The sequence below is a fragment of the Onychostruthus taczanowskii genome, unplaced genomic scaffold (assembly GCF_017590055.1).
Source record: "Onychostruthus taczanowskii isolate IOZ18803 unplaced genomic scaffold, ASM1759005v1 scaffold45, whole genome shotgun sequence".
Classification (NCBI taxonomy): Eukaryota; Metazoa; Chordata; class Aves; order Passeriformes; family Passeridae; genus Onychostruthus; species Onychostruthus taczanowskii.
The window spans coordinates 4,016,875-4,028,976 of NW_024502014.1; the positions used below are offsets into that span (position 1 = coordinate 4,016,875).

The window sequence follows — 12,102 nt, forward strand, 5'->3', positions numbered from 1 at the left end:
GCATTACAGATGCTTTATTTTACAAAAGGGTCCTTGCATGTGTGCAATTATGAGCCTCTGACACTAATGCAGCTTACATGAGCTGAAGGGAGGATCTTGATTTCAGAGCTAATGTGACACATGGCATCTTGTTCCTTACAGAGTCACTCAAAATTGACTGAAACACTGCTTGTTAATTAACTGACTATGAAGCAAGTCAGCATTTTTTTTCAAGTGAAGCCATTCTGATGTTAGTTTCCTGCTGTTCTCTTTAGCAAGCAGCTTGGTACAAGTTTCAGTATCTGAGCTTTTTTGTTAACTCATGTCCTTACAGGATTATGAGAATTTCCTAGTATTGCTAGGGTTCAAGAGGAGTTATAACTTTGCATGAGGAATGGCTAAATCTACAGTATTGAAAATGCTTTCTATTACCTGCATATTAGGGCAGGTATTGCATCATACATAAGCAAAACTGATTAAAAATAAAGTACTTGGACACTTATACAGCTCTGTCTCTGTAACACATACCCAGGTAAAGAGAATACATCTGAATTAAGTACAGCACTCAGAGGAGATAACTGCACCTTTTTGGGCAGTATTCCAGCAAGCATCAATGTCCTTAAAAATATTTTCCTACTGTCAGCTTTGATACTTCATACTCTGAATGCCTCAAAATATTTCAAACTTGCCATTTCTAAGACTTCAGGCAGTAAATGACACAACTGCTAAAAACACTTATTCTTTTTTTAACTTGCTAATTATTTTAAGGTGTACTTAATTTTTTTTTTTTTTTTTTGGTTTTGCTTTAAGTACATGACTGCTAAAAACACTTATCTGTTTGTTAATTGATTTTCTTTTTTTAACTTGCCTAATTATTTTAATGTGTACTTAATTTTTTTTTTTTTTTGGTTTTGCTTTAAGATCAAAAAGAGTATTTTACCTTTTGGACCTGGGTTCCCAGGAAACCCAAGCCCTGGAAAGCCTGTGTCACCCGTTGGTCCTGAATGTCCTGGATCACCTGGCTGACCTCTTGCTCCAACCCCACCTGCCCAAAGAAAATAAACAAACTGTGAGTTATCTTACCACAGAGCATAAACTTGTAAGATTATGTGTGTTACAATTTATTATTAATAAGGACACAACTGTAGATTATATTAGAATTTAGACACCAGTTCTCCACTGCAGGTTTTCACAGTTAAAGTGCTAATTGCATTCACAGTGTCAAAGCATTTATGAGTCTGTGAGTTAAGTTTTTATGCAATCTGGCCAAATTTTAGACTCCTAGAAACAGCTACATGCAGACATGAATCTTCCACATCTTGAAAGGTTCCAAACACTTTATAGGGGTGAGACTTGAAACAGAAGCAACTACAAAAACAAACTACCATAAAACTTTAAAAAAACTTCCTGTGCTGTTCAGGCCAGTTTTAAGGACTATTGTTCTACAAAATCCAAGCAAAGATGCCTTACCATTAACCAATCTCTGATTTTAACTGTTTTACTGATTTAGTGTGCACTCACCAGGCACTCCTGGGGGTCCAGGTAAACCATGTGGTCCCTGAGGTCCTGGCAAAGCAGGTAATGGAGTTGCCCTACTGGTCTCTCCTTTCATACCTTCAGCAAATACATTATAAAATATTACAAAGGCATATAGTTTGGAAATCTCAAGCATTCAAAAATATGAGTGATCAATCTACTTGGCTAAAAATGTAATCATCTACAGTTGCCATATTTCTAGTACTCCAACAGATTTTGAAAAGCCTTCACACCCTAACTTAAGTAAAATCATATTATTGACACCTGCAGTCTTCCTCTCAGCCCTCCTGCAGTCTAGGGGAGGCGCAGAAAAAGAAGCACAAAGTCACCAGGAAAATGACGCAACTGACACGTGCTTAAATCTTCAGCTCCATGTCATAAAGGCTCAGTGGGCATTATCTTTAAGCAGGCTTGATTATATCTGCCACTCAGCTGAGTTCTTCCACTGGTATGTTTCCAGCACTCAAAAATTATTATGCCCTTTACATTTAACCTGCTGACTTAGATTACACTAATGGTGACAACAGGCTGGATATTTGATTAGTTATTCTTTCTACAGAGAAGCGACTCAAGCACTAGAATACACTGCCCAGAGAAAATGTGCTGTCTCTGCTCTTGGAGGTTTTCAAGGACCAACTGGATAATGCCTTCAGCAAATGGGTCTGATCTCATAGCAGTCCCAGTGCTGAGATGAAGTTCAGATGGCACAGAGTTCCTTCCAACCTCAATTATCTTATCACCCCAAAATTTGTGTGCTATCTTCAGAGGTACATATATTGGGAAAATATTCTAGAAGTCACATGGAAAGGAGAGGATTCCCATGTTTCATTATAAAAAGAGACCTGGACCAAGTCTGGGCGAAAGGAGTAAGCTGTAAAGGAAGACATGTTTTGGCAGTTTTGTGCTCCCCTTGGGATGCCTTTTGCAGCAGCAGTGTGCCTGGAGCTCTGGGCTTTGTAGTTTTCAAAACCCTAACCTTAGGCATATACCTAACCCTCGATGAGGCAGTAATAGGTCCATGGTCTTTAGGCTGGTGCCAAGTAGAAACGTGGGGAGGGAGTCATATTGTGGCAGTTCTGTGCTCCCCTTGGCATGCCTCTTTTAGCTGCACTGTCTGGAGCTCTGGACTTTTGTAGCTGTATTCTCAAGTTAGTAAATTATGTGTTTGATTTCAATCTGTCTTTGCAATTTTAGTCTAGTACTCTGTAACATACGGAAAACACAGTAAAATAGGAAGTTACTAACCTGCTTCTCCAGCTAATCCAGGTGGTCCAGGTATTCCTTTAGAGCCTTTAAAACCTCTTACTCCTTGTGGTCCATAACCTGCCAGTCCAGGAAGTCCCATTTCTCCGGGAAGACCAAGTCTACCAGGCAATCCAGGTAGTCCTCTATCTCCTTTTGGTCCAGCCAATCCCTAATGATTACACATGTACATCAAGAATTACTTGCTTTCCACACCAGTTTTCTTAACAAAATTCCCATTTCTCTGACTATAATCTTGTATTATTTTAGTAACAGATTAACTCTGATAATTTCAGCAAAAATTTTTCCTCTTATTTAGTTGTGATTAAGTGAATATGAATTTGAATATCAATGGTTACAAATGGCTATTAAGAAGGAAATACTACAAATAAATACAATTGCCTGACTTTTCCCAATCACTGTGTTCTTGCACTGTACACTTTTCTTCTGTTTTGAAACACATTTAGCAAAAAATCAAACCCACATAAGCTCTGACTCTCCTTGAATTCTGTGGATTCAATGCTTAGAGACATTTATATCTGGATCATGTTAACATGATCAGTTTCTCAGCCAACATAATACAACAAGAATTGTTAGTTTTTGTTTCTGCTGACTCTGTCCTAACAATTTGAGTTTTATGGTCAGTTCTCACTGAAGATTAACCCATAAAGACTGAACAGGAAGTACTTGAATTATTAAGCATTGTAAGTGGTCAGGAAAATGCTTTCTAAAAAGATTTTATCCATCATTGAAATCCAACAAAATTCTCCAGTATCAATATCCAAACTAAAATCTCACTAGACTGCTAAGGTTTCTCAGCAATTTGTACCTATACTGGCCTCATCTTTCTCTGGTATTACATTATTTCCTCTCCTTTCATGCATATTGGTTGTTACAGTTGAGGACAGTACCCTCAGTCAGATAGGGGATATTCAGCCAAAATATCTGTGTAGATTAAACAGATTGTTGTACAAGATAAAATACAGACATAGGTTTCCATTACTTCCATATTAATTGCAAAAAGTGCATACTCACCTCTTCACCTTTAGAACCTTTGGATCCTTTAGAGCCAGGTCTTCCCAGAAATCCACTTGAACCTCTTCTTCCTTTTTCTCCCCTGGCTCCTGGATCTCCTTGCTCACCTTTTGGCCCTTCTGGACGTACATATCTTGGTTCACCTTTTGATCCTTTACGTCCTTGATCTCCTCTAAAACCTGGAGGTCCCTAGGATAGAGTTATCAAAAGAACTTCAGTGCTAGATGTATGACATCTGTTTTCAAGTTTGTTTTTAGAATTAAATACCTCAGAGGGGTGCTCCTAATTCTAATTTTTATTCTCTGAAATAGCATACTTCAATAAATATTTTTGTCTTTTCTTTTTCTCCTGCTTTTAATTCTTTTGACAAGACTACCATTTCATTTATGCTACTACAAACAGGAATAATGTAGCATAATTTAATGAGTGAAACCATGGCACAAAAAGAAGGACTCTAAGACCTAGTTAGAGATTTCTCCTCCATACTGGAATATTTCCCCAGGGACATTCTAAGTGCCATAGCTGGCTCTGCTCATAGTTAACTTCTCTCTTCCTTCTCTCCCTCACAGGTTACAAAGTGGGTACACTATCCCAGCTGAAAGCACACTGGGCTCCAGTGATCTTGGGCTCATGAACTCTGAACTCCAGCAAACTCCTGGCAAAGCCTGTTAGCAGACTCACTCTGCATCTGTACAGCAACCACCACAACAAATACTTGTGCATGAGTTTTTATTGGACAGCACTGGCTGTACTTTCCCACAAATAATTACTACTACAGGCACAAGTTAGCACAACCAAATGACATGTGTATGGCAGCAAGTGGCAGACTTCCCTCTTCATAACATCTCCCTGGAGGGAGCGTCCTTTGCAGCCCTGAAGAGGGTATCATGAGAAACAAGTTTCTCTGCACAGCTGGGGCTTTAGCAACTCCTGAGTATGCGGGAAACTAAGTCTGTCAAAGATTACAGCACACAAAAATCCATACATGCTTTACAGCCACTGCCATGATTATTGAATCATATAAAGGAATAGAAGGTAACTACAGACTACCCATACCAGACAGAACAAGCAGCCTCAGCACCATGAAATACAGCACGTTTTTATTTACCTGCCTCACTGCCTGGGCTAACTTGCTGCGCTGAGCAGCCAGGCTCATGTAAAGCTGTGTGAGTTATACATCACATTCTCAGCCTTGCCTCCCATGCTGACACATTCATTACTACAGGAAAAAACCTGTTGAGATCACCCAGTATGACACTGCGCATAGCACTAGCCATGAGGTTTCTCTGAAATAATTCCTGTGGGATCTTAATGTTAATCTGAAAAACCAATCTTACTTGAGCCCCTGGAAGTCCTGGTGTTCCTGGAGAACCTGGAGAACCTTTTGGACCTGTTGCTCCTTCTCTACCTGCAAAAGAATCCGTATATTTTGTAAAAAAAAAAAAAAAAATGAAAACAAGGACATGGATTTTGACAAGCTCCAATAACTGAGCTGGCTTCAGGCTACACCTAAAGCCTATCAGTGCTCTGAACTCCAATCTTTTAGGGCTTGTGCTCATTTCAGCAGAGTGAGCTTCCTCAGGTCTCACACTCGCCACCACCTCAGGGCTAGTTCAAGGACTGCAGGCTGCAGACATGCCCACACCTGACTCATGCTAAAAACAAAATCATTTGCACTCCTACTATCCTGTTAGGAACAAGATAATTTACCAGGCATGCCATCCTGACCACGAGACCCAGGAGAACCAGGAAGGCCAGGCATTCCTGGAATGTAGCTACAATCAGTACACACACGAGCATCATCACCTAGAATGAAAATAAATCATTAGTTGCTCCCTAGCAAGTAATTTTCAACTTAACTAATGTGCTACTTACTTTGTTATAGCTAACACTTTCTGGCCAGGAGTGGTAGAATCATGGCCTTAACTCTGTTGGAAGATCACTTCTAACACAATACTAAATTACCTGTGGTCAGAAAGTCAATTAGAACTGACTGCAATTAATTGAAGGGATGGAAACATTTGGTTTAAATTTCTTGATTTTTTTCAAGTCAAGTTTTAGCAAACAATTTGGATACAGTCACTTTACTGATAAGCCAGATTCTAAGAGTATGTAAGGGACATATGCTTCCAAGTAACAGAGCTCTGCAACACTCAGGGTCATTCTAATGACAAGCAAAGGGCAAAGAGATTCAGCAGCTCCCGTGGGTGGAAGTTGCAGCAGCTTTCAGAGATGAAATGTCAGCAAGAACATAACAGAGTACAAAGCCCTACCAATCTGTAGTAACTGCTTGTTCCAGTGAAGATCTACACCCTGACACAGCTCTGTACAACTGTGCAGCACTGGCACATCACTGCTCTTTCAGTTGATGTTATGGGAGGAAGACATCTCACTACCCCTAATGAATGTTCTTAAAACTCTGAACTCAGCAAATTACTTAAAAGATAAATTAAATTTTTAAAAATCTAATCAGGATCCATGAAGATAACTAGATTGTACCTACTTCTACTTCTGAGTGACAGTTATCTGAAACTGACCTCTCATGCCAGTATCCCCCGGAGGTCCTGGAGGTCCTGTACACCCTGGCTCTCCAGGAAGTCCTGGCAGGCCAGTTCCAAATGTTACTCTGCCTGTTAATGAAATGAGCACGGCACCATTACATCACAGATTATTCAGACAATTCTCTGCTTGTTAAGGGGGGAAAAGCTTGCAGAGATGAGCTGGAAACAGTATTCTGATCCCTATGGGTCCCTTCCAACTTGAGATATTCAACAATTCATTTAAAAGAGAGAGCTACCTGGAAAAATCCAAAACACCTGCAACTAGAAGTACCTGGTTCTCCTGGAGGACCTGGCAATCCAACAGAACCAGGCCTGCCAGTAATACCAGGCAGTCCTGGAGGGCCTACTCTACACAAGCCAGTTTGTCCTCTCTCTCCTTTTGCTCCTTTTGGCCCAGGAAATCCTGGAGGACCTCTCAGACCAGGTCTTGACACACCTAACCAAAGGGGAAAAAAATAGAAAAACAGAGTTAAAAAAGAAATGGCATTTCAAATCCAAGTACACTATAGAATGAGCGACAAACACACCAAGTTCATTCCACGTATCTTTTTTATCTTGAAATATATTAATCAAAGTAAGACCCTACAGACATTTAAAAATCATTTTTACCTAAGTACTTGACCCACCAAAGCTCTTGAGTGACAATTTTTTAGCACTTAGAGATATTTCTAAAGTAATCTGAAATTAATATTTGACAAAGCTGATTCAATGTAACAGACAGCAAGAACAATGTATTTTATTATTGCAAATACCTGGCCTACCAGCAGCTCCAGGAGGACCCTGTGGCCCTGCAAAAGCAAGGTATTAAAAACTTGAGATAAACCACTCTATACTCTAACAAAGTCACTGTTCAACAGCATTGAATACAAACTTTGATCTTTTGCATTTTAAGCTTAAAATTTAAAATAAGAATCTGTTTTTGCCAGAGTAGGCATCTACCACTCATGCAACTATTGCATACCAGCAATTATTTTTAAGGGTAAATAATGCTGTAAATCAAAGTCTCAGGATACACTTCAAGTCAGCAATTACATGTGAGTCTAAGAAATAGTCTTGTAAAGGCAGAAGGTTGCTGGAAATGTAGTCTGCAATAAGCTCTTTGAGTGGACTGTTTTTACTACAGGATTGTAATTTTGATATCCCACTCACCAGGCATGCCACGTTGACCTTTTGGTCCTGGAGGTCCAGGGGGTCCTTCATCCCCTTTTTCACCAACCACATAATCGTAATACTCCATCTCAAGAGAAAGGTGGTAAGAAAAGAAAGAGCTGTAAGAATTGAGAGAAGTACAGTACCTCACACTGAATACTTGATTAAAGCAATGTTTTGATCTCATTCATAATTTTGATGTTCTGACACCACAAGACCTTACTAATTACAAGCAACCAGAAACAAAATCAAAATTCTTATTGGCAGCAGTGTTTTTTTAGTACTCTGTCAATATCACAAACACTTCAGCTTTTTACAAAGCTATTTCTTCTGAACAATTTAGGCAGAAAGTTTCCATTAGGTGCACATGGGGCCTTTAGGAAAGCCGCTGGGGAGACAGCAGGACTAGACAGGGGAACAGTACTCACACCAAATTGCTTTCTTTAAAAAGTGTTCTTAGGATTTTAAAATTAAGGCCCCATGTTCCAGAAGTGATTAGAAATTGATTTAAATACTAACTCCTGTGAATTTTTGTAACTGTTCTTTGACAGTCCGATCTCCTGCCAAAATTGCTGGATCCAGATGAGGTCTAACAAAGCATAGATACTGTATGCAACTCCATATGAAAAATCTCATCTGTGTGAGAATCACAGCAATATCAGTACTTTGTGAAAGCCATGCTTGATTAGAGCATCACAGGACATCCATTATTGCCTCATGCAAGCAATTTGGATTATTCTTATTATAATAGTTCAGAAAAATGATATATGAAGGTAATTTACACTTACTCGACCACAAGCTCCAGGTGGACCAGGGTTTCCTTTCATCCCCTTCATCAGAGATAGGTTTGTTTATTAAAAACAGTATACAGAATCATTGTTACTTCAGTACATTGCTCAAAACTTCAAAGAAAAACAACTGTTCCTGACCAGTTCTTCACCACCTTGTGTCTGTTCCTACGCAGATTCCAACACATGGTTTGTTTCAGCTGATCTATTCCTTATTCCATAATACCCTTACTCGCCATCTTAGGCCAAGTGAAAAATACTATATACACAGTGATAAATAAAATTATCTAATAACCTCCAAACATAACTTAATTTCATCTTCAAAAGCAATAACAAAACTGTTGGACAATACCTTAGCTCCTTGCCTTCCAGCCAGTCCTGGCTTGCCCTGTTCACCCTTTTGTCCCTGCAGGTGACAGTACATAATTTCATAAGGATATAATCTTATTAATCTTATAATCTTTTAGCACTGACAACTGTAAGGTCTAAAATGTAAAGCTTTAATCTTTCATGGTGATGGCAAAGTGAATGCAACTTGCTCAGGAGAAGAAACTGCAGTGAAAGACTCAGTTTGAGGTACAGCTCCATGTCTGCAGGAAAAGCTGCAAGTGTTCCATCAAAACCTGTATTCATTACAGCACACTCTAACGCTCCCAAGGAGAAGCTGCTCTGCATGGCACAAGTGTAGGAGTCTCTGATCTGTTCTCCCTCTGCAAACTATTTCTGAAGGGGAGAAACTGAACACAATGCAAGACTCTTGCATTCAACATCCTCCCCCAGAACTCGCTCAGTCTGTGGGATGGTGCTGATCTCAAGAGGTGTCAGCAACACCAGGAGGGAAAACAGTGCAGACTAAGGCTTTCTGCAAGTGAATACAGGCAAGGGAGAGGGACTTCTTGGAGACTTATGCAGTTGAATGTGCTGCTGGTGAGTAAAACTGAAATGGGAAGAGAGCAATGACATGCCTTTTTCATGACAGAAAATTTTCTGTTAGCTGGGGTAGTAGAGCTTTGTGGTCTGTCATTCAGTGTTCTTTGTCAGACTGGAATGTGTTTAGACTGCATGTGAAGGTCATTTTAGCATGACAAAGATGATGTTCTAGTAAGATACATGTGCAATGGACTATTCTGGCAGTAAGAATTTTGGTAAGGTATTTATAAGGTCACTGTGACTCTAATGATGTTGTGAAAGTAGAGCTGAAGTAAAAAGAACTGATACTTAACCAATTGAATACAGTACTTCAAACACATTTGAACAACTCCAACTTTTAAAATAGTACACAAATTAGACTATTTTGCTTCTAAAACGGCATATTTTAAGAACTATATTTTGACAAAATTACAGTCTAATAGCTATCAGTCATCTTGTTTCAGCCAAGACAGCCACAACCCTGACAATAACTTTTCTTCATAAAACGTCTTTGATCCTAGTGATTAAAAACTATTAATTTCTCTTCTCAATTTATGTTAAAGGGAAGGTATAACTCTTTTGCAAAAATTTCAATGTGACTAACCAGAAAAAAACTCAGTAGAATTTTGCATAATTTGGAGTGGAGTCTCAAACTCATTAGACAGTCAGCAGCAACCAACAGGTCTTTTTATTTGACATCTATGAACAGAGCCTCTTCCTCCTGCACATAAATCTGTGAGGACATGGTGTGTTCCAAGGCCAGCTGCATGAAGGAAATGTTTCAGTGTATGCAAATCAACATTCTGAAATACATTCCACAAGGAGAGAAAAGCTGTGACAGGAAGACAGAACTATCATAAACAGGTGACTATCACTTAGAAAATATTTAGAAGGCTTCCTTCATTACCGGTAAGCCAGGTGGACCTGGGGCACCTTCTTTTCCAGGCTTCCCCTACAAAGGAAGAATGTAAAATAAACAATTTAAAGTGAGGCTATTGCATTCAAAGAGCATAGCAACTCGATGCTGTGTACCTAACTGTAAACTGTGTAAACTGTAAAAAGCCTGTAAAACTGTAAAATTAAGGCTATTCATCCATCATAAGTGAAGTTCATAAAACTCTAAAAATAGGTAGTAAGATATTCATTCCACTGATATTACTTCTCCTGTTTATTTGTGGATGATTATTTGTGCCAGACTCCAACAGCACAAAGTGCCAGGCAAGTGCAGAAAGCTTGGTGAATAATCAGGCACTTGCAGAAACAAGACAAATAATAAAACAATACAGCAGCAATCAGCCCTTCCCTTGGTGAACTTGGAAGGATGCTGAAGGAAAACTCTCTGAACCCCATTTCCTGTATGGGACAACTTGGGGAGAAATTACTTAATGAAAAGGAATAGGGAGTGCACTTCAAGATATCTGAAGCAGGGCAGTAGATGGAAAAATGAAAACAGAAGAAGGCAGCATGCCAGAAGTATCTGCTTCTTTCCATGGCCCATTTGGCAGTGTCTACTGGGGTCCTGCATCTTGTGTGGCAACAAGAAACAATTGTTTGAGCAATTCATAACAAAATAAGGAGATAAAAGGAAGGGAGGCAAAAAATACTGCATGGCAGGACAAGGCTTTTGCAAGCAGAAGAATGTGAAAGAAACACAGAAGATGGAGGATTAATAACGCACATTGGATAGCAAGAACTTCTAGAACTTTAGTAACTCAAATTAAAATTTTCCTTATGTATAGGAATAATAAAAATAACAATCAAGTTTCTCTCTAACATCATCATTGTTATAGCACCATACAACTGAAGAAAGAACAATTCTCAGGTAGTACCAGGGTCTTGTCTTGCTGTCTTTCCTTGTGGAAGAAAATGTATTGCAACCACAAGAAGGATGAGAAAAGTTTCAAAAAGATATACATTTGGACTGAATTAAATATTTAATTTGAAAATTAGTTTTCTTAGTATTACTTTCATAATGTATTCAAAATCTGTATTCAGAAAATGTTGCAAAACATTTTGATTTTTTTGACTATTTTAGGGTTCTCCCCTGATTATTTATCATTAAGTTATGAATTAGTAGTTTAAGTTACTAAGACCCTGCTCCTGTCATTGATTAGCTTTTATCTGAAAGTTTGAAAGGCATTTGAATGAAGGTAATAGCTTTCCTTTAATTATCTTCCATAAAAAGGATATAATCAGGTAAATTGTATTTAATTTTTTTTTGTTAAATATTTTTTTCATATATTATGCTGTTAAGGAAGTAACTCTTAGGCAACTTGCCTCATATCTCCACACAGCTGCTAGTTTAAGTCTGCTGCCTTAAGTAAACACAGTGTTTTCTCTTCTACTTAGACCTTTGCATTACAAAGCCAGTACATGTCTAGCAGAGCACTTTTTTACTAAGTTTTAACAGCAGAACCTTTATACAAAAAAAAAAAAAAAAAAGCATACTCACAATTAACTGACCTTCACTCCAAGCACTCATGTAAGTACAGTCTCTTGACTTCCAGCTCTTTTCTAGTTTACTGCAGGAAAGAGCTTTTGAATCTGAGCAAATTTGCTTTGAGTAGCAGCGAGACAAAAACTGGACAGCAAGAGTAGTTCAAAACTTTTACAGAAAGGAGTAACACATATGTATTCAGCTGTTTGCACACACCTGTGCTCCTGGTTCTCCTCGGTCACCCTTTTCGCTTTGAGAATCACCAACTGGCCCCTGGAACAAACTTGCACTGAGGATACTCATGTTCTGAAACTCACATTTTCTAAGTTAAATATATATTTTATAATTTTTTATCTTTAAAAAATACAGCTGGAATGCTATTAATAGGTATTCTATTCCATTCATTAGTTCTATTCTTGTCATTAAAGGTTGAAATAATTAGTGTAAAGAACAGCATTTACTAGGT

General features: G+C 38.6%; 1 protein-coding gene across 1 annotated transcript in view; it reads right to left on the bottom strand.

Moving 5' to 3' along the window:
- The window catches only part of COL4A3 (collagen type IV alpha 3 chain), a 55,143-nt gene that overhangs the window by 19,809 nt on the left and 23,232 nt on the right, over positions 1-12,102 (bottom strand). Inside the window, exons 15-28 of the mRNA XM_041414332.1 lie at positions 11,853-11,909; positions 10,107-10,151; positions 8,643-8,696; positions 8,291-8,332; positions 7,503-7,590; positions 7,106-7,141; positions 6,625-6,789; positions 6,330-6,422; positions 5,503-5,598; positions 5,130-5,200; positions 3,793-3,981; positions 2,761-2,929; positions 1,501-1,593; positions 920-1,024 (exon numbers count right to left, since the gene is read on the bottom strand). Of these exons, the coding sequence (XP_041270266.1) occupies positions 920-1,024; positions 1,501-1,593; positions 2,761-2,929; positions 3,793-3,981; positions 5,130-5,200; positions 5,503-5,598; positions 6,330-6,422; positions 6,625-6,789; positions 7,106-7,141; positions 7,503-7,590; positions 8,291-8,332; positions 8,643-8,696; positions 10,107-10,151; positions 11,853-11,909 (1,303 nt within the window). The remainder of the gene's footprint in view (positions 1-919; positions 1,025-1,500; positions 1,594-2,760; positions 2,930-3,792; positions 3,982-5,129; positions 5,201-5,502; positions 5,599-6,329; positions 6,423-6,624; positions 6,790-7,105; positions 7,142-7,502; positions 7,591-8,290; positions 8,333-8,642; positions 8,697-10,106; positions 10,152-11,852; positions 11,910-12,102) is intronic.